This window comes from Phacochoerus africanus, chromosome 16 (genome assembly GCF_016906955.1).
Source record: "Phacochoerus africanus isolate WHEZ1 chromosome 16, ROS_Pafr_v1, whole genome shotgun sequence".
Taxonomy (NCBI): domain Eukaryota; kingdom Metazoa; phylum Chordata; class Mammalia; order Artiodactyla; family Suidae; genus Phacochoerus; species Phacochoerus africanus.
The window spans coordinates 2,663,234-2,685,224 of NC_062559.1; the positions used below are offsets into that span (position 1 = coordinate 2,663,234).

General features: G+C 58.1%; 1 protein-coding gene across 1 annotated transcript; it reads right to left on the reverse strand.

Annotated features, from left to right (window-relative positions):
- Nucleotides 1-13,701: 13,701 nt before the first annotated feature.
- EN2 (engrailed homeobox 2) lies at nt 13,702-17,867 on the reverse strand. Its single transcript, XM_047763318.1, has 2 exons — nt 17,144-17,867; nt 13,702-14,018 (listed from the first exon to the last, which is right to left on the reverse strand). Exons 1-2 carry the CDS (start codon nt 17,865-17,867, stop codon nt 13,702-13,704), a joined length of 1,041 nt encoding a protein of 346 aa, XP_047619274.1.
- Nucleotides 17,868-21,991: the final 4,124 nt, after the last annotated feature.

Below are 21,991 nucleotides of genomic sequence, written 5' to 3' on the forward strand. Positions count from 1 at the left end.
GGGGACCTACCCTGAGTCCTGGTGCCACCTCGGGAACGCCCTCAGTCCCATCTTGATGTGTGTTCTGAGAGGTCGCCCTGCAGAGAACACGCTAGGCAGCTCGGATGGATTTTGCAGTGGGCAACAGGGACGGGGAGAGGCACAGGGGATTCTGAATGATCAAAGTGTAAGGGCCAAGAACTTACTGAGAGATGAGACATAGGCCTCGCATTAATTTAAAATAAAAACTGGGAGCTTCCCGGTGGCCTAGTGGTTAAGGGTCTGGCATTGTCACTGCTGTGGCACAGGTTCAGTCCCTGGCCTGAGGAACTTCTACATGCCGTGGGCATGGCCAAAAAGCAACAACACCTGGGCCAGGGAGATCAGTAAAAACCTTCCAGAGAGTTCCCGTTGTGGCTCAGAGGGTTTTGAACCCAACAAGTATCCGTGAGGATTCGGGTTTGATCCCTGGCCTCACTCAGTAGGTTAAGGATTCAGCATTGCTGTGGCTGTGGTGTAGGTTGCAGACATGGCTCCAATCCATGTCTCCAAGGAGTTCCCATTGCGGCTCAGAGGGTGTTGAACGCAACAAGTATCCATGAAGTTTCGGGTTTGAGCCCTGGCCTCGCGCTGTTTTCTGCTGCTTGCTGTGACTTTTCCTTCTGAGTTTTGTCTTGTTTACTTTTAAATAAATATAAGGTGCTGGCACTCATGTTTTGAAAAGGCAGAGATTACCTCTCTCTCTTTCTTTTGGTCCTTTTTTTTAAAGGCCAAACTGTGGCATATGGAAGTTCCCAGGCCAGGGGTCAAATGGGAGCTGCAGCTGCCAGCCTACACCACAGTCACAGTAACGCCAGGTCTGAGCCTCATCTGCAACCTACACTGCAGCTCACGGCAACACCAGATCCTTAACCCACTGAGTGGGACCAGGCATCGAACTCAGATCCTCACAGATACTAGTCAGGTTTTCTACCACCGAGCCACAAGGGGAACTCCTACCTCTTCTTTTCCTGAGGTCTCCTGGCCTTGTCCACCAGGGCTGCCACTGATGTTTTTGGGCAAATTAGAGAAAGGCTCCCCCTCTGAGCAGACACAGATTTGTGAGTACAAACCTTAATGTGTGGGTGGCACCTTTCTGCAATTTAGCACCATGCTTCCCTTCCTCAAGGTGGACAGAGCTCTGTGCAAACAGGCTGGCAAACAGAATAAAGGCTGGGTTTTACCTCAACCACTTGAGGGGGCTATGCTTGTGCAGTGAGCAACCTGCTCAACTGTACGTGGCAGCCTGTTTCTCTACCACTCTCTCTGCACTAACAACACATCATCACAAATATAGGTCCATGCGTGCTCTCTGAAAAACAAGGGGAAAACTCCCGCTGCTTTCTGTCTTCAGTATAAAAACTTTGTATTTTTAGGTAGGAGGGGTTGTACAAATCCACTCCAACATACCGTTGTCTCTTGCTAAGTTAGGAGAGGTAAGAATGTAAATTCACTTGATTTGCACAAGCATCACCCAGAATCATCACAAAAGAGGGTTGGGGGTTGGAGTATTGAACACACTAGCCTTGAGAGTTTACTATACCGAGGAGGTTGCAAGAATGGTGCCAGTATCAAGGAACTCAAGTCTGGCAACCCCAAGTCTCAGCTGGTAGAGCCTGTGGCATGTTCGCAGCTTTGAACAGGCAGGAGATAAGCCTCCGTACCAGAGAGACGTCACGAGCTCCCTGCCCTTGTTCTTGGCTTTGTCCAGATGGGCCCTTTTGCCCCTCCAGAATGAAGCCCTGAGTACTGCTAACAAGGGTCACGCAGCCTTTACCACCCCGGGGGCTGTGTGGGCCTGATGTCTGCACGTCCACCTTCCTCCTGACTCGGGCTCGAGATTCCAGAGGGCACTGGGGACGGATGAGAATGAAGAACAAGAGGTGAAGGGTCAAGGGCAGGGAGGCTGTCTCTCTTCTCAGGACTAGGCTGGCCCCCGAGTCAGAGGGGACAGCCTGTTGTCACTGTGGTCAGCTGTACGGGGTTCCAGTTGGGTCTCTGGTCTGTGCAGCTCTGACAAATGAACTGCATGGCTCACACTGTCATCTGCCTGACTCTCTGGTCCCAGAGTGAGTTGCGGGCTCTGCCCCGACAGTCCGTTAGGGTCCAGGTGGAGGTGGGCTCACTGGCCAAGGTGCCCGGAGCTGCGGAGGCGGGAAAGGAAGAAGGCAGGAAATTCGCATCTCACCAGCCTTGGTCCCGAGGTCCAAGCGGGTTGCTTTGTCCCAAGACCACTGGTCAGCGCTACTCCGCTGTGGCCAACCTGCCTGCCAGGAGGTGGCAAAGAGCGCAGTGGCACACCCAAAGTTCGGGGAGCACCACGTCACCCCACAGCCCTCCTGCCTCACACTCGTCTTTGCGCCCTGGTGCCGGGCACCCATCGCTGGGGTCCCTCCTTGGGCGTAGCCGCACCTCCGCCTGCCCAGTGACCCATTTAAAACATGACACTGCTGGAGGTAACCCTCAGGTCTGCCATCGAAACAGGGTGGCTTTGGGGCATCACTGGTGCCCTCAGTGCCTCCCTGGTGCCTTCCAGTCACAGGACTCCGCTCTGCAGACTGCTGTGGACAGTGCGAGAGAAAGTTCGGGAAACCTCCCGGCTGCTGCGACGGGTGCTCAGGCTCAGGCTCATCAGGGCTGGAGCCGCCGGAAGACAGAAGCCAGGCAGGCAGAGACCAGGAAGAACCCTCCAGCTGCCTTCGCGGCTGATGGGTGGGACGGGAGGCGCCCAGCTAATGCCCCTCCCAAGCGTTTCCATCTGCACCTAAAACAGAATCACGCGTGTTTCCTCGTTTTCTGTTCTCCGTGCAGCTATGACGCAGTCTCACCTGCAGTCCCTGTGCTTCCAGTTTGAAGCTCAGTCCAGGCTGCCCTGGTCCACTCCCCATGAACTGGTTTCATTGATGCAGGAGCTCAGCAAGGCGGTAAAAGCAGCAGCCGTGATGACAGCTCCGTGGTGACAGGTGGACTGAACACCCAGAGAGGATCGGCATGTGCTGGGCACCCTGTGGGACCTTGACACTGCAGGGCCTCCTGCGGGGACAAAAGCATCTGTCTCGTCAGGACACCCGTGACCCTCCATGCAGCTCAGGGTGCCAGCTCGTGGGAATCCGCCAAGAGCCTGGAGGGCGCTTCTCCCCAGGCTCCGGCGGAGGGAAGCAAGGCAGCCGGGAAGAGGGCCCCAGCAAAGGAGCGACTGCTGTGCGTCTGGGCAGCCCCACAGGCCACCAAGTGCCTTCGTGCGACTTGATCTACACGAGCAATGGCGGGCCACTGGGACACTTAAGTCAGGGGTCAAGTCATGGATGCCACAGAGGAGCAGAGGAAGCTGGGGGAGGGGGTGGCTGGGGGAGGCGTCCCGCAGACCCACTGTGCATCACCCCAGAGGGCCTCCCAGATCCGTCGCCTGACCCTTCTGTGGTGGGAACAACCCCCACTGGTGGGGGGAGCTCTACTGGGAGATGGTTTAAGAGAATCCACGTTGCATTGGGAGTCTTGGCTGTACTCGGCTGGAAAGTGTGCCTGGACGAGCATGTCCATTCGTGAACCAGGGAAGGTAATCTAATCTGGAAACGGCATCCAGCAGATGGAGGATGAAGGTGAGATGAGGTCATGCTGGGCCTGGGTGGGTCCTAAATCTGGGGTGAGTGGTGTCCTTACGAAAGGGGGTTTGGACACAGAAGCGCCCAGGGAGGAGGCCGTGTGAGCTCACCGGGAGGCTGAAGCAAGGTGTCCATAAGCCAAGGAAGGAGCGCCAGGGGTAGACGGCCTGAAGCTGGAAGAGCTGAGCAACAGCCCCCCTCTGGGCGCCCCAGAAGGAAACTCCCTGTGGACACCTTGATTCCTGAGGCCCAGGCTCCAGAACTGAGACAGAACCCCCTTGGGTTAAGGCCTTGTCTGTGGAGCTTTGTCAGGGCACCTGGTGCTGCTGCTGTTTAGGACAAGCGCACAGACTGGACCAAAGGGCCGGAGGAAGACCCACGAGGGAGAGGCTGGGACGTCTTGTAAGGAAACCTCCTGCAGGACAGGAGGTGAGAGAAAGCAGGAACGAGTCCAGGAATGGTCTTCTCTCAGCCTTGCCCTCCTGGAACTTGGAAACCTACCAGGAACCAGTCGTGGATTTACAGTAACTGCAGAGCCTGCAAGCCACGTCCTAACGCGAAGGGGGCTCGAGAAAGGCAGCGATGGACATTCCTAAATCCTAGAAACCAGGCCAGTTTTAGGGGTGGAGGTTCTGCCAGGCTTCCCTTCCCCCAGCTGGCCTGGCAGCCGCCTCCCCTGGGGGGACCGCTGGTCGGCTGGGATCCAGGAGGGCAGAGGAGGGGCTTTGGAAGGCAGGGATGTGACGCGTGCTTTCGTGGGAGTCGGGGTTTATGCCTGAGGCCGAGGGAATTCTAACACACACTGGAGCAGAAAGACAGAAATTGCCTTTTTGATGGCTGCCATCAGCAATATCTGGCAGGCGGCTTCTGCAGGGAAGTTTAACTTTCTGTAACCTTACAGTTAAGCTCTCCGGCGCCCGCTCTCTCTCCACCGTCTCTCTCTCTGCACACCCAGATTACCTGAAATCATAGGCAATTTTTACCGTCGTTGTTTTATTTGAGGGGGAGCCTTCCAGACTGGCATTGTTCCTTCTCCTATCTGCTCCTCGTGTCTTCCCTATGTATTCGTGCACATGGAACGGGGGCTGAACCGGAGGCAGGAACCTGCAGGCTGCTTGCTCATCAGGGCAACACCGGATGTACAGTTGGAGCTCAGCAAATAATTAATAGTAATGAAAATTGACATTGTAAAAATTAAAGTGAGAGGCCTGATAGGAAGGAATTGGTTGGGTTGTCAAACCTCAGGCCTAAAGGGAAACAGATTGCTTTGGAGAATCTTTTAATTAATTTCAGACTTTCCCTGCGTCTTCTCTGCCCAGTGAGCTGGGGTCCTTTCCTGGCATCAGGATCTCCTTCAGAAAGAGAGAGGGACACGGGACAGTGTCAGGGACCGTCTCCGGGGGAGCCGCTCGGAGCCTCGGAATTTCCCCGCCCCCAGCGAGACGGCTCAAGGTGGGGGTACCGCACCCAAAGAGGGGTTCGTTTCATGCATTGACGGTCCCTACCTATGAATAAACCAGGAGGTCTACCTCATTCATCGCGAAAATAAAAATGGATCTCTACAGTCTGACCAAGTTCAGCCACTGAGCTGCAGCATTAACTTGTATTCTAACAAGATTAAAATATATTTGTCCTGGGGATTAGCATACTTAAGTCCCCGCTCCCCTTTTGAGCAGTGGCAGGGTACTTTGATCTGCTTTGCGTGGCAAGAGCGCGGCTTGGGCCCAGCTCTCCGACTGCCAAGTGTGAAATCGGCCTGATGTCATCCTCATTCTTCATCTTTTACATCTTTCGCCAGTTTAATTATATTTCCGCCACAAAGCTCTGGCGCCTCATTGCATATTCAAGTTGGACTAGGAAGCATTTTTTTTTTTTAAAGGTGCGAATGAACGACCCCCGCAGGGGGAAGGGAAGGGGCCGCACATCTCCTGGGGCAGAGGCGACGAGCCCCAGCCCGTGGCTCCCCCCAGAGACTTTCTCACCTGCGTGGACATGCGTGGCACCGGGGACAAAGGCCATTGCCACGCCCGTGCGTCGCGTTGGCGCTGTTTGGCTCGTGACTCCGGTGGGTTTGTGTGACATCCATCTCTGCGGCACTGGTTTTGTTTCCTTAGGGCTCAGGGAGCCACAGGCTATGCTCCCGTCTCCACGTAAGAGCCGCCTTCCTCCCAGCGGGCTGACGTGTCGCCAGCGAATCGCCCCCTTGGATGCAGTGTGCCACGGCCCAACGAAACGCCAGGGTGCGCTGAGTGCCCAAAAGGGACATGTCTGGCTGACCTCTGATCACCTCAAAGGAATCAGACAGCTTAACCCTTCATCCAGACGTGGCCCCCTGGCCCCCAGCCCTCCCGAATCCCCCAGAACTGCTTGGAGGGCCGGCCTGCCCGGGGGGAACAGGCCTGGGCATCCCTGGGAGGCACCTCCTGAGGCTCGAGCCCAGGGCGGCCCGAGCAGCACGGAGGGGAGGGGGTCTTGGCCAGGCCGGGGCCTGCGGGCGGCCGGACACCCCTCCGAGGGCACCAGTGTCAGGAGAGGAAATGAACCACCTGCAGGCATGGCTGGGTTTTAACCTTCACCTCGCCCGCCCAGCTCCATTCACCGCCTGCTTGGAGCATCTTAGAGACCCGGGCATTTTCAGGGCTCCGCAGTCAGGGACCTTGGGTGTCACTTCCACACACAAGCCCAACAGAATAGAAATGCAGATGGGCTTCCTTAGCATTTGAGTGCAGGTCAGGGCAGGGAAACGCGTTCCTCGCGTTCCTCGGGACAGCCGTCTTTGTCTGAGTCTTCCCAGCCTTTCCCACTTTCTCGGTGGGGGGGACACGCAGGTAAAGTCACAAAGGGTGGCCCGGGCAGATGCTCAGTTTCTCCATTTGGGGGAAAGGAAGAGACAATCCTGACGGCTTTTCAAAAGGCCCAGATGCAGGACCACTTTTATTTTAAATCGCCACTCCGGTTAAAATGGGAGCTTCACAACACATTGCTTCTTAAATTGAATGATATAATTATAAAATTATCTCCACATAATTACCTCAGGATTATGTTTCATTCTAGTTAGCATGTAATCAAAGCCTGTTATGCTTTTAGCCATAGGAACAGCAATTAATTTAAAAGGGGTACTTAGACCCTTCACTGTTTAGACAAAATAGCTCATCATGCCATTAGGACGCCAGCTTGCTCTTGGAGGAAGTCGTGGGTGGGGCGGGGTGGCGTGACGCACGGATGCAGTTGGGGACCCGTGCGGGGACACAGGCCAGGGACACGGCCAGGCACCGCTTCCCTTCCAGCCCTCACCGTCCAGATCGGTGCCCACTCCCCAGGACCTGGGTCAGCTCTGTCTCCTGAAGATGAGGCTCACAGCTTCGCATGGTCCTTACCAATCTGGATGGAAAGCGGAGCTTCTACAGAAACCTGGGGCACAAAGGCATCTTGCTTATTTTTTGAAAAGCCTGGGGAAAGACCCTGATAGGAATACATACGGGTGCCTACGTGTTTGAGCCCCGGGTTGAAGTGCACACATAGCAGTGTTTCAAGGGGGGAGGGGGGGCATGATTCTGGAAAGTGCTCACCAGAGTCTCTACTGGCTCTGCTGTTTTCCTTTTCTCCCTCAGCTCCCACCCCTGCTCCGCTTTGAATAACCCTGCCAATCCCGGCTCTCCTATTTCACAATTTCTCCCTTCGCCTTAACAGGTGTATGGATGCTGCAGGAAAAAGGGAGGCACGCTCCCAAAACAGGCCCTGCCCTGCGCGGGGCACCGCGTGGGCTGAGCGCAGCTTTCCTCAGCAGAGCTGCCCACGTCATGAGCCCTCCACGGTGCCAGGCACTTTCTGTTCATTTCCTCACAAAAACCCCTCGGAGGAAGCCTCTTAGGTAGATGTTCTCTCTGCTGGAGAGATGAATGATTGGGCTGGGGAGTGGGGGGCAGCGGGGAGTGTAAGTAACACCGACGAGCTTCGAGCTTCGTCTGAGTGCAAGGCTGCGGGGTTACAAACTGTGCTTCCTCCAGAGCAAAGTGCTCAGAGATAAGAATTTGCATGAAAACTGTGAAACTTGAGCTGGGAACCCAAAGCTTGGGACCTGTGAAAGTGAGCTCAGCCTAATGCTTTCTTACAGGGTTCAGTCTTGTCCCAAACAAATAGAGGTCTGGAAGCCAGCATGTCCATTATTCCTTCTAGAGACTGACCTTGGTCCAGTTTTCACCCAGATGTTTTGGCACCTTACTGGCAGTGAGAGTCAAGGCGCTAGCCTCGGCGGGAGCGCATCCTGCAAAAGGCTGGGTGACAACGCCATGTCCCCTGCTGCCTGGATGTAAAGATGTGCCAGCCTTCCGGGTTCACGTTTGGTCGATGGCAGCGGGAGAGTAAATAGTCCCCGGAGAAAGTTTTGGCCCAAAGGGAAAACGCAGACGCGGTGCCACGGCCACGCAGGGACGCCAGAGGGCAAGGGCCGGGGCCGCGAGGCAGGAGGGAAGCGGCCAGGCTGCTGCTGGGAGGGGCCCCAGACCCGGGGCCGGGCAGCACCTCCTCGGCGCGCTCGGCAGCTGGAGCCTGTGATTACCCATCCAAAGAGGAGAGAAAGGCCGAGGAAGAAAGGGGAGTTCGCGGAGGGGGTCGAGGCTGGGGGAGGAGGAGGGCGAACCCGGCGCAGAGCCTGACAGTCCCCTTCCAGACAAAGGACTTGGCGGGAGGAGAGAGCCCCGAACGGAACGCGCCGGCTGAAAGGCGTGAGCGGCCCCTTCCGCCCGCAGCGCGCTCGGCCCGCGCGGCCAAGTTTCGCAGCCGCAGATGGATGGGAGGAGCGGCGGCCCGCGCGCCGCTTCCAGGGACCACCCCCCCCCACCCTCCGCGGCCCCGCGGAGGAGCCTGGGCCGCGTCCGGGCCCCTCCGGCCCGCCTTCCCCACCCCGAGTCCTCCGCCGAGGAGAAGGCGCCGCCGCAGGCCCCGCAGCCCGCGGCCCACGGGGCGCTCAGCGCTTCTTCCCTCCCGGGTCTCCGCGGAGACCGGGGCGGGGGCGATGGGCGGAGTGGGGGGGGGGGCCTCTCTGGGACGCCTTCCAGGCTGAGGGGGTGAAAAGGCGGCGGGGGAGACAGATCTCGGCTAGTCTTTGTTCCGGGCAAAGCGCGGGGCCCAGCCCTGAAACGAGGGGTCGGCGGGACAGCCAAGGGCGAGTCTGGGGCTCTGGCCCCAACGTTCTCCCTTCACCGAAAACCGGCCCTGGCGTCCCCCCGGGACACGGAGGGGCTAGGGGCCTGGGGACACCCTGCCTTCCCTCCGGAGCTGTTGCCCAGGCCTGAGGGCCTGGGGCTGGGGTCCGCGAAGGGCGGCAAGCCTGGGCCACACCTGTTCCCCCAGACTCGGGAGTCGTCCCCCCATCCTTATCTTGGCCCCACATCCTTCTGCCGGGACTGGGCCTACGCTGAAGAGATGGCCCGTCACCCCGCGGCTGGGCGGGAGGCTAACAACAACAACAGTAATAATATCAACGCGGCCCTAGTCAGCCTCACCAGCCACGCTTGATTAAATCTCCTAATTAGGCATCTCTTTGATGAATATTATTACATTTCAGGCGATTTCAAGAATGGCCTTTTATTATCTGTGGGCGGGCGGCATAAAGCTAATGAAGAAGTTGAGACGATTAATAAAAACATGAATGGTCTACGCGGAGCTGGCGCGGCCCGGCTCTCGAGGGTGCGCCCGGGAGCTCCCGGCGCCGGCATCCGGGGCTCGCCGGTCCCTCCCGAGAAGGGCGGCCGGCGGGGTCGGGGACTCCGGGCTCCTGTGGTGACCGCCCCTCTCGCCCCACCCGACCCCACTCCTCCTGGGAGAAGGCCTCGCCCTCGGCCCTGATAGGACGGAGAGGCGCGGAATAGGGGTCCCCGCCCCGAGGCCGGGCCTGGGGCTGCACCGCGTGTGTGTAGGCGGTGTCAGGGTGCGGGGGTGTCGGGGTCCGTCTCCCGCGAGGCCTCGGTCGCCAGGCGCTAGTACGCTCCGAGCGGCGGCGCCCTGGCAAGCGGCAGTTGTCGGCGGAGCCGGGCCCTTCCCCGGGCGCTTGGGGAGCGGCTGTGCAGGCGGCGACGGAAGAGGTCAGATATTAAAGCAGCGGGAGCCCGAAGGACTTTGAGCCGAGCCAGAGCGAGCAAACGCGGCCTCCCGGCCGGGCCCGCGCAACCCCTCGAGCGCATTTGCATACATCGTGTGCTGCGGGCTGTGCGCGCTGCTTGCCCCGCACACCTGTGCCCAGCGGTCCGGAAGCCCCCATCCATTTCTCTTTTCGCTCAAGGGAAAAACAGGAAAGACGGAGCCTTCTTGGCGATCAGAGTGGTGTCACCGCGTGCCCCCTGCCCCAAGAAAGTGCCCCGTGGTCCACTTTGGATGACCTTCAGACCCGTGTTGACCCTCGGATTCTGATTCCAGACCCTGCTCGTTCGACCTTTTTGGCAGCACAGAAGGAAGGCGCTCTAAGCACAAGGAAACTTGCTGGGTCTCTTCTGCACCTTCGCAGGGGCGCCTGCTCCGCAGGCCTGGGAATGGCCACCCCTCGCCTCCCCAGCGGGGCTCCCAGGCCTCCGCCTGGTCTCTGCCCCCGGTGGAGGAGGACTGTGGACAGGGCTCCGCCTGGGCTTGGCAGGGACACAGCCAGGCCTGGGAGTGGGGGGCTGCTCAGCGCGGAGGAGGAAGGACTTCCTTTATAGAGGAGATTTCCTCTGATGAACACTGAGGAAACCTGCCACCTGCGGGGGCAGCGGTCTGGCGGGGGCTCAGCTGGGGCAACATGGACCCTCGGTGCTGCAGTCTGGGTCCAGATAGGAGATACAGATGCGTGGGGCCTAGGAGGCCTGGGAGGAACCAAGCAGCAGCTGGACTTCAGAAAGGAGTTTGGCCTTTCCCGCAGGCCTGACTCTGGGCACCACTAGGTCCTTGGGAAAGCGGCTGGTGGGCACCGAAGTGGCTCTCCATGAGTTATGAGCTTAGACGGTAGCTGTTGAATTTTTAAAATGTAATAAACATAAGAGCAAAAGCAGAATCCCAGTGTTTGGAAGGTCGGAGGGCTCATTCAGTCCATTTTCCTACCAGAGAGGAAAAAAAGCAAAAAAAAAAAAAAATCTTTTGCCATGTGTTTGCTTGCACGCCTCTGGGCATGGGGAACTCATTACCTTGCAAAACTGTACATTGCCCCATAACAGTGCTATGATTTTCAAACAGATTAAAAAACAAAACCCCATAATGATTGCTTAATGTTACTATATTGTCTTTTTATTAAAGAAAGGGAGAGAGAGAGGTCCTCGGGTAATAGAAGTTGTGCTTGTGTGTTTCTGTTTTGTCTTTAGGAACCCTCGGAACCATGCCGGGGGCGGTGGTGGCTGAGGAAGACGCTGCGGATGATCGTACCCCATCAACGCTCCTGGCACAGGGCAGCTGGAGCTCCAGAGCCTCAGCAGACCTAGATCCTACTTGCAACGGGGGTGGTGGCGGGGGAGGGAGGGCAGCTCCGCTCCTTCCCGGAGGCCCAGTGTCCTTCTGATGCAGAAGCCGCCGTTGTGCCAAAAAAGGCTGCCTAAGAGGTCACCTTTGGAACGGATGATACTCTCCAGTCTCTGCCTTTGTTTTACTGCAAGACGAAAACTTCTTCTAAGCCAGGAAAGTTGGCAAATAGAGCAGCTGGGTGTGCAGAGTGTTGCTGGGTTGTGCATGCGGAGCTGGAAAATCGCAAACGCTTCCGGGGGAGGCATCCGGTCAGCTCCGGTCCTTGGGATGTTGTCCACGTCCTTTGCTTTTGGGGGGCGGTGGGGGGAGTGAGGATGACAACAAAACAAAAGAGAAGAGCCTCTTTGTCTCAGGTCAGATCAGAGTTCCTCTCCCCAGGGGACGAGCGCCTCTGTCCAGCGCGGGAGCAGCGAGGGGGTCGGAGACCTGTTGCGTCTGTAGGATTTTAAATACTTGTGCAACGGTGAAGAAACCAAACATCAAACTTCTTTGGAGCCCTTCCTTCCCGCAAAGAAACATGCACTTAACTGGCGGGGGTTGTTCTGTCCTCACGTAGGAGATACCTACAGTGTCTTCCTTATTTAAAAAAAAAAAAAAAGAAAGAAAAAGGATGCCTCTGGCTGCAAACATAGGCCTGTGCACACCAGCTCCGACTGAGGCAAAGGCTGGGAGCACTGAGCCCAGTGAGGGGAGGACGCCCAGGGCAGGGAGGCTGGACTCAGAAACACACTTTGAAAAGCCAGGCATTCCACCTTGGACACCCCGTATTTTACAATAAAATGGGTTTTTTTATTTAATGTAATTTTCAAGAATTGAAACACACAAAAATGCAGGGGGAGAGTGTTCACAATTTTGATAACCACGGTTGTAAATAGAAACATTCATTTCTCATAAGATTATAAATATTTGCTACTGAAACTGGAAAATGCACATGTTGGATAAACGAAAAAATAAACATAAAAAAATAAAAAACCCAAGAACTTGGCTTCCGGCTAAAAAGGCATTATCGTTTCATTGTTTCCTAAGCAGCAGATGGTTATTCACAGAATTTTAAATTACAACTTTTGTTCTTATAGTTTTTTTTTTTAAAAAGGTTTACACTAGTATGTACAAAGTGAAACTAGTATCGCAGTGAAATAAAGAAGTTTAAGGCAAAGAGAGAAGTTCCCCCTCAGTCCGCAGGGGCACAGCCACGAGGCCTGTCTCAGCCATGGGCACGCCCCCTGGGCTGTCCCCGTGCAGATGGACGTTTGGACATAATTCTTTTTCCATACACGAAACAGAAGACAGTGTGGAGTTATAGATAGATAGATAATGCGTTTGTTTATATATATGTACTAGGTGGGGGATATATTGAATATATTTAATTTACACGGTACCACACCTTCGAAAAATAAAATGTATATTTAAAAAAAAAAGACAAAAAGTGATTAAAAAAAAAGATTATTTACACATTTTTCTTCCTTCTTCTAGATCCTGGAGAATTCTGAGTTCTTTTAAAAGTCAAGGTAGCCACACGGTCCAGAACTGCAGACTCATGCACGCCTGCTTGTGTGAGTGTATAAGAGTATTACACACACGCACACCTGGTTACCTTGAAGGAATGCTCTCTATAGCAGAAGCGGCCACTTAGAAGAAAAAGAAAAGAAAAGAAAGGGAATTAAAAAACAAAGGAAAGGAAGGAAATGTCAGCTCCCTCTCCAGGCCTCTGCCCGCCCAGAGGTGGAGGCAGCGGACTTGGGCCACAGTGCTGGGGCCGTGGTGGCCACAGGGGTGACGTCCTAGGCCTGGAGGAGGAGGCGCCCCACCTGCCTGGCCCCATCAGCCCTGGGCCCAGAGGTGGGAGAGTGGGCGCTGGCGGCCGGGTGGCTGGACACAGCGACACAGACGCAGACAGAAGAAGCATGCAGGGAGGCAGAGGCCAGGCCTCAACGAGGAGGAGGAGGAGCAGAACGGGGAGAAGGCGGGAGGAGGGGACCGGGCCTTGGGACCCGGCCCAGGGCAGACCCGGCCTCTGGGCGCGGTAACTGCCCATGGCCAGGCCTCCACCATCCACCCTGCCAGGGCCCTCTCTCTGCCGCTGGCTGGGGATGCGGCCCCTCCTGCCGTCTTCCCCCAGCCCACACACACAAAGTGGCAGAACTCAAAGACCAAGTAGGAGCTCTTTATTCGGTTCACAGTCGTGTGAAATGCAGCAATAAAAATCTTTGGACTTCAGCAAGTTGTTTTCATTTTTTTCTTCTTTTGAAATTAAAAAAAAAAGTGTCCGATGTCCCATAATGGAACTTAGGGGATTAAAAAAGATGAAACCCTAGGCAGCCCCCTTTGCAAAAAAAAAAAAAAAAAATCATAAAATTAGCACGGTTTCTTCAACAACAACAAAAAATAACAAAAAATACTTTATAGTCAGACGTGTTGGATTTTACACCACCTGTAAATTATATATACATAGAATGAATATTGCAGAACCATAGCTAATACACGATATCGTCGCTATTAATGCTGGTATAATCTTTATACACTGGCCCTTTATGTGTGATTTTAAATTATTGCATTGTTTAGCTGGGACTGAGACTGGAAGTGGCGCCCGCCCCCCCTACTCGCTGTCCGACTTGCCCTCCTTGGCGGTGGTGGAGTGGTTGTACAGGCCCTGCGCCATGAGGTGCACGGCCAGCGTGTTCTTGTTGCCCGTGGCCTTCTTGATCTTGGCGCGTTTGTTCTGGAACCAGATCTTGATCTGCGACTCGTTGAGGCTGAGCTCCTGTGCCAGGCTCTGGCGCCGCTGCTCCGTCAGGTACCTGTTGGTCTGGAACTCCGCCTTGAGCCTCTGCAGCTGCTCCGCTGTGAAAGCTGTGCGGGGCCGCTTGTCCTCTTTGTTGGGGTTCTTCTTCTTTGGTTTTCGGGACCTGGGACCTGGGCGGGGCGTGATGGACAGAGAGAAGGTGGGTGAGGAGGGCTGGGGACTGCCTGCTGACAGTGGGTCGGAAGGATGCAGAGACTGGGAGGGAAGGGGCTGCCCAGGGCCAGCTGGCTGACCTGAAGGAAAGTCAGGCTGGATGTGAGGCGGGGACGGGGCAGGGCTCCCACCCACCTCCGGCCCCCTCTCCTGGGACGTGAGGAGGGGGCCAGGGAGGTCTTCATGAGGGGCTGAGTGTTCAGATAAAGGGCAGGCTTAGGGGAAAGTCTCCAGATAAAAGGGAAACTCCTGCAGAAGAATAAAAAAAAAAAAAAAAAGAACACCCAAAACTTTGTGGCCAGGCTTTTTCTAGCCCTTTCTGAGGTTCTATCCAGGAGTAAAGATGCGGGGGGCGGGGGGGGGGGGGTGAGGTGCTGGGAGAGAGGTGACAGGGGAGGAGTGGAAGAGGTGGGGCAGCCCCAGTAGCAGGAAGAGCCCTGGAGGGGGTAAGGGGACCCCACAGGGGAACCCTCCAGGTCCCAAGGGCTGTGGGAACCTGAGAACAGGAGGAGCCCAGCAGGCTACCCTCCCCTTGTGGGCCAAGTTCACTGCTCCCTTGAGGGACGGAAGGGAGCACACATACCCTTTCCTGGCTTCCCATCCCTTCAAATCCAGCCGGCTGCCCCTGGTCCCCCATCCAGGGGAGGAGCACCCTGACCGCTTGTGAGCTGGGGGGCCCAGTTGACCCTGAGCAGAAGGTTCACACTTCTGCCCCGCCCCTCGCTGGGACACCCCACTGAACTTGAGGTGGGTTTGGGACCGCGGTGGTGGGGCTTCTAGGACCTGGTGATAAGGCCTGAGAAAGGAGAGCAGAGGGGAGAGGGCCAAGTGTTTCTCCTTATTGGTTTCAGGAAAGTCAGTCCCAGCACCAGGGTGTCCCGAAGAGGGGGTGACGACTGCTAGTCTGGCCTCTTAATCTGTCAAGTGTGTGAGTTAACTTTGCAGGGCTTCTGGTCCTAGCTTCTTCCGAGGCCGCCCGAGGCGGGAGGCGGGAGAAGGCTGGACCTCGGGCCGCTAGAACGGCCAAGCCTCCACCCCGCGCCCCCATCCAGGGACTGCCGGGCCACTCTGCGCAGTGGCGGAGGGATCCCCGCAGAATTAGGACCCAGGAGGGTGGACCAGCACCCGGGGCTGCGCCAAGCGAGGGGTCTAGGCCGGTCCGCAGGCCCTGGGGGGGCGCCCGCCGGGAACTCCCTCCCCCTGAAGACAGAGCCTGGCGCTCTCTCCCCGAAGCAGGCTCAGAAAGAGGGGCCGGGGCTCCCTGGAGAGGGGGCGCCAAGGACTCCGGGCCTTTTGGATTCTAAAGCACACCCACGTTCACACCCACCACGCGCACTGCCCCGGCGCGCGCACCCTCACAAACCACCGTCGCGCACTCGCCGAGGGCGCCGGCTCCTCGCCCATCCGCCTGGCTTTTATGGGGCGGGGTGCAGATTCGGGGGCGGCGGCCGGCCTCCCCAGGGCACGCTCGGATGGTAGGAGGTGGCTCTGAGAGGCCGAGACAGGCCGGGGCGGCCCCGCACCTGCTCGGCCCCCACGGTAGCCCGGGAGCCCCGTGCTGCTGCTGGTCCGCCTCCACTCCCTCTCTCTCCGCCCCCAAACTCCTCGGGTCCTGGGTCCCCTGCCCGCACGAAATCAGCCCACAGAAAGACCCAAACCATGTTACAGAAAGAAAATCTCCCTACAATGTGAATTTCCACTTCCTTTTCTTTCTTAATTTTCTTTCAAAATGCACACACTTATGGAGTCACCGAAACAAGACCAACCCCCACCAGAAAACTCTGTGTTGCTGCTTTTTTTAAACATCAAGAAACATACATCTTATTTGATGGGGATTTTTTTTTTTTTTTTTTTTAAGTCCAGGAGGAGTACCAGCAACGGAGCCAGGCCTGGCCGCCACGCTTCCGCGGGCCACTGGGGCCTGGCTGGGCCGCGACTCGGGCGCCGCACAAAGCCTGGCCCAGGCTCCTCGCTGGCCGCATTGTGAGCCTATATGTTAATTAAATATTAACAAAGGAGAGTGGCGAGAACAATGGAGCAAATTTCAGATCTAGCTGGAGAAATTCGGATATGGCCTCAGATCCACACACAGCATTTCTGCAGGAAGGCGGCCAAGGGGTGCCTTAGTTGCGCTGTGCACTGGGTCAGCAACCCCCGCAAACCAGTCGAGGGTTGGAGGGGGGCAGCGGGGGTCTGGTCTGCGCTGCCAGCTCGGGGACAAATGGAGTCTGCGCCTAATGGCGGTTCACAGCCGCAGACTCGCATTTAATGTGGCTGATGTTTTCTACAGGGATATGGACTTAGCTTTAAAAAATCCCAGATTTATGAAAAATACGCCGGAAGCTCTGCACACCTCTACAGGCTCCCCCACCCCAACATTCCCTCTGAAATCTGCTCTTTTCCTACAGGGAGCTGCCCCAGGGAAGCTCTGGGAAAGGTCCTTTCTATTTGGGGATTGCAGGCCGCCCTCCTCCAAGCTGTGTGCACGCCGCCGGCTCTGCAAATAAAACCAGGCACAGGGCAAAGAGTGCCTCTGTTTTCATCCCTTCCCTCCCTGGATGCCCCCACGCCCCCCTAGTTAGCCCCAACTGAGGAAGGGCGGCCAGCCTTGCTTTCATTTCGGGCTGCATCTGGGGTAACTGGGTCATAAGAAGAGTCATGGACTGGGGCAGGCTGGGTGTGGATCCCGGGGCTGGACTGAGTTGCAAGGATGAAGAGAAGGGTTGAGAGTGTGAGCTTCCGGGCATGTTTTCCATTCCCCCCCCCCAAAAAAATAAACTTCAGACAGGGGAGGGATGGGCTCGGGGCTGCGAGGAGAGACCCCCAAAAGGCAAGAGAGAAAGGAGGTTCTGGTGCTTCTGCGGCTCTGAGACGTCCATACCCCCTTGTGAATTGTTCCTGCCCCCTCTCCTCCTGGCCACTGCCCCATCAGCGGTCAGCGTCAGCCGCACACAATGTCGCTGTGTGTGCGTCTTTGTGTTAGGGGAGAGGGATCCTGGTGTCTTCTTCCTCCGGGTAAGTTCCCAGGCCAGCGGTGCCGGCAACCCCGCGGCGGATCGGGACCCGGGTTCCCAGGGCTCACCTGAAGAAGGCCGGTCCGAGTAGCGCGTGCAGTAGACCCAAGCCGGCCAGAGCATGGGCTGCGTGCCCAGGTTGGCGCTGGCCTGCGAACTGTCCGAGTCTGAGCTCACCGACAGGTCGCCGCCGCCCAAGCCGCGGGCCTTGAGCGCCCCGTCCAGGGGCACCCCCGGCTCTCCGCCTTTCTTGGCGCCACTGTGCAGCGACAGCGCCTTGGAGCCGCCTTCGCCGTCACCGGGGGAGTCGCCACCGCCACCGCCGGGCAGCGGCCCGTCGGCACCGGGCGCGCCGAGCACGTTCTGCCGGGGTTCCCGGCCGGATCCCAGGAGCTGCTCGGCGCCGCCCGCGCCGCCGCCTCCCTCCGCGCCGCCCGCGCCGCCTTCGCCGCCAGCTCCGCCGCTTCTGCCTCCTCCGGCGCCGGCACAGCACGTCCCCGCGTCCTTTCTCCGGCCAAACTCGGGCCGCAGGATATTGTCGATGAAGAAGTTGGTGATGCGGTGTGGATGCTGGTGGTTGCCCGGCGCCTGCAGGACCGCGGGCAGCATCAGAGCCCGCCGGCGGCCAGTGTCCGCATCGCCCGGGCTGCTGCTGCTGCTGCTGCTACTGCTGCTGCTGCTGCTGCCGCCGCCGCCGCCGCCGCCGCCGCCGCCGGGGCTGGATTCCGGCTGCCGCTGCTGCCCCTCCACAGCCGCCGCAGCTTCGCTGGGCTTGGGGTCATTCTCCTCCATGCTGTTCACACCAAATCCCAAACCGGTCCTCCGAGGACACTCTCCAGTCGGCCCTCGGCCCGCCCGCTCTGCACACAGACTCTCGCGGCCAGCCCGTGTCCCTACCCCGCCGAGTCTCCCGAAGGCGTGCGCAGCGGCCGCAGCCAGGGCTGGAGTCCTACGAGTCGCCGGCGCGCTCAGAGCCGAGCCACGTTCATCCACGAGTTGAGTTAGAAAATAGGAAGAGTCGCCCGGCGCCCAGATGCCGGGAGAATCGAAAGAGTCCGGTTCTCGTCTTTGCAGCGCACCCGGGCGCTAGACAGTCACAAAGGTCCAGCGTGGACTCGGGGCGCCGCCGGGCTCCGCGCTCCTCTCCACGTCCGGCTGCCCCCGGTTCCGGCGCTGCAGCGGCGGCCGCCCGGGGCTGGAGCTCCGCGCATGCAGGCAGCGCGCTCCCCCGCGCTCACGGCCGCCGGGGCCCGTTCGGGCCGCCGCCGCCGCCCGGCCGCCCCCACCCGCGCGCCCCGGCCGGCCCTCGAGGGTGCGCGGCGCGAGCGGTCAGCGCGCCCACCGCCGCCAGCACGCACATGGAGGCCCGCGGGCCCGCGCTGCGCTTGGCCGGCCTCGGGGCCCCCTCCGGGCGGCCGCCGCCCCGCTGCGGGCCGGGGCGCCCCACCGGCGTGCGGCCGCGCCCCCGCCGAGCCCCGCCGAGCCCCGCGGCCCGAGTCGCATGGGTGAGCGGCGGGAGGCGCGGGCCGGGCCGGGCCGGGCTGGGCCGCCCGCGCTCCCTCGCCGTCTGCGCGCCCTCGCCGCCTCGGCCTCCGCGCGGGCTCGGAAATTTCCAGGCCACTTAGCGCAACCTGAGACACTTTGACTCTGGATTTTTGTTCTTATTTTTAACAGAGCCCCCTCGAGTGACGTCGCGGGCCGGTCTCCTGGACACGTGCCTCGGGCCAATGGCCGCGGCGCCGCGCGCCCACGTGACGCGCCGGCGGCCGCTGGGTGACAGGAGCCTCCCGCCGCCCCTCCCCGCCGCTGCCGCCCCTCCCCCCCTTAAAGCGGCCGTGTCCTCGCGCTCCCGGTGCGGGAGCCGGAACCGGCGAGACCGCGACCGCGTCCCCGGTCCTCGATGGCGTTTTACCCCCGCCGCTTCTTGGTTCAGGGATCTGCGATACCCCCGTGCCAGCCCCGCCAGGTCACCCCAGCGTACATAGGCGGACCAGCGCTGGAAGCCTGCTATTTTTAACATTTCCATATTGTTTACCGTGGGGGAAAAAAATCCCACAATTCCTTGCACAAAATGCATAAATAACATTAAATGAGCTGCCGAGATACAAAGGGACTTTTGTGGTCCACCTTCCTTGCTGGTGTAGGAGGGAATTGTCACTTACGTTTGACTTTGGTCACCTGGCAGATGCCTGTCTTAAACGCAGAGCTGGCGCGCAGGACCCTCTTCCTACAGACCCTGCTTGTAAGTGTGCGTGTGTGTGCGCGCGTGTGCGTGTGCAGGGAGCCGCGTGCATAGGGTAGGATTCCAAACCGGGACACCGATCCCTCCTGAAACATGCATGCAGATCCAGTAGAGCTTGGGACTCCGTGTGGGGAAAGAAAGAAAGGAGCATAGGGGGCTCTAACTGAGTCTTCTTTTCTGGAAAGAAAGGGAGAGCTGGCAGTTCAGCCAAACCTTCAAAACCACGTGGACAGAAAATATTCTAGAGCAGTGGCCTCCTGCCAGTCCCCAGCCGGTCATCTGCCCACCGCCCCCTCCCCCAAGTCCTGGCAGAGGGGCTACCAGGAGGACATTCTCCCAATTTCCTTTGTCTTAAAATCCTTTAAACTAGTTTTTCAGGAGAGCGGGGTCCATCTGAAAAAGAAATTAGAAGTCACATGGTGGAGTGGGGGCCCCAAATTGTTTCTCCCTTCCCCCCTTTTCTCTATCCCTTTCTGAACTTCCTTTCCAGCTGCTGTCAGAATGTCCAACTTGAACTTCTGTTTCCTCTTCTGTCCTCTCTCCTCCTTCTGGCTCCTTTGTGTTCACTCTTCTTTCCCTTCCTCCAGCTGCAGACACCCCCACCAAACACCAGGGTGTTACCCCAGCCACGCCTGTCCATCATTTAAAATTTACATGGAAATTTCTGGAGCTTGAGAAACATCCGAAAGGGCTACTCTGAGGGTGCTGGAGCGTTGGCACAATAAAAGCACACTGGAGCCGGGTGGGAAGAGGATGGGGAGGGGCTGGGTGCCCTAAGTCTGGCATTCCCAGGTGGCTATGGGGTGCCCAGCCACTGAAAGCCACTGTGGAGCTGCCCTGGGCCTGGGGCAGCCAGCAGGATGCTGTCAGGCCAGGGAGGAGGGAGTAGGGTCTGGATAAGCAGCCCTCTTGGCCGTGTGACTGCCAGGCCACCTTGAGGCTTGAAGGCTTGACCCTGGCCTGCCTGGCTCAGCTTTCCTCTGGTCCCCACCCTGGTTCTACTCTCTTTCCACCCCGGCTCTACCTTTCTCCCACTACAGCCTCCAGGGTGAGGCCTGGAGTTGAACTAGAAACAATAGTTACAAGGTGCTACTCTGGGGGAAGTTAACCCGTGGAGGAGGGGCATGGAGGGGGCAGGAGGCAGTTCTGGGCTGACTCACTTGGCCACTCAGTGCAGTAGGTGGCTGGGTGAGGGAGGCTCTGGAGGCAGATGGGGAGGCTCGGTGGTCCTCCGTGAGACTGGAGCAGGTGGAGAAGCTTGGTTGGGGCGACTCTTCTCTCTTCCTCTCCAATCCCCAACCCCAGTGGAGAGAGCTTCACCAAATTATCGGGCAAGGCGTACACCCACCAGCCACCCTACCTGGGTCTCAAAAAATGAAACCCCTAGCCTGCTGCACCTGGAAAAATGGGGCTGGTGAGGTTTAGGAGAACACGCTCTTTACGCCTGTTTAAAATGTAGGAGGAAAATTTCCTGCAACTCTGGAAATATCCACTTACGCCGGGTCTCCGGATCACCAAGTGGGTAGAGGGAGGGCCCAGGGCTGGCTGGTTCCTGCAAAGCCATCCCTGTCCCATGAAAACCAGGTAGGCCCGCTCCTGAGAAATCTTTTTCAATGTTTCAGCCATCTCTGCCTCTGATTGTCTTGGCGTTAACTGAGCCCAAGTGTTGCACTACTGCTGGGTTTTCTCCTGCCATCCAGACCCAAATTACTGGCTCCAGGATGAACTCTGCAAAGCATCCTTGTCATGTTCAGGCCCCCTCCTTGGGGGGTGGGGTGGGGCAGCAACTGGCTCTGGGCTGCAGGTCAGGCTGGTGTGGGGAAGCAGACTGATTTTTGAGTTACTGGCCTGGGGGGAGGAAGGGCCTGGTGGGGGGGGGGGGGGCAGAAAGGAATGAGGAGAGAAATCCTCAGAGTGTCAGGCCACCCAAAGCCAACCCAAACATGAACGTCATTCCAGAAGAGAGTGCCCCTTGAGAGTGGGTGCCACCCAATGTTATAGCAAGGAGGGTGCTGCAGAAACTTGGTTTGTACTGGGCCTGAGCGCCTGCAACATCTTACAGACACAGAAATCGCAACAAGCGGTTTCGGGAAGCACTAAAACATACTTGAGGCCTGACCAGCCAGGTGGGATCTGGGCCACCACTGCCTGACTGTGCTTCCAGGGGGTGCATGGGGGGCGACATTTCCAAGTCTCTGCTCCAGACCGCCGACCCTCAGTGCAGAGGCTGTGTGCTCACCGAGCCTCGCTGCCCCAGTCTCCCACCCTGCCAGCCACCGCGGCCCCGCAGCTTGGCTTCTCTATGGGAACAGGCGAACCAGCACTAGATGTTTGTTTCTGCCCAGCATAAAGTGAGGCCGTGGCCCGGAGCATCCATCCTTTCTCCTCCGGCCAGGTCCAGGAGAGTGCCCCCAACCACCTGCTTACAGAGAACCAGCCTCCATCCTTCCCGGGCCCTCTGCACAAAGGTATTAGGGGCAAGGCAGTGTCTGGACCCGGTGGAGCATAGCACTCGCGGTAACGTTCCAAATAAAATCTGTGCAGAGCAGCGGGTAGCAGAAGCGCTCCTGGAGACGCTGGGCTCCTGGCTGCAGATCCAGCCTCGGTTTTTTCTTAAAGCTAGGCAGACGGAGGGTGACTTTTCCGGCCACTTTGCTGTCCCCTCACTTCTCTG

What these genes read in the sequence shown, in the direction of transcription:
- EN2 (XM_047763318.1), bottom strand. Translation starts at nt 17,867, where the DNA reads ATGGAGGAGAATGACCCCAAGCCCAGCGAAGCTGCGGCGGCTGTGGAG. An exon ending in CTCGGACCGGCCTTCTTCAG is followed by an intron (nt 14,019 to 17,143) that starts GTGAGCCCTGGG and finishes CGCCCCGCCCAG; the next exon opens with GTCCCAGGTCCCGAAAACCA.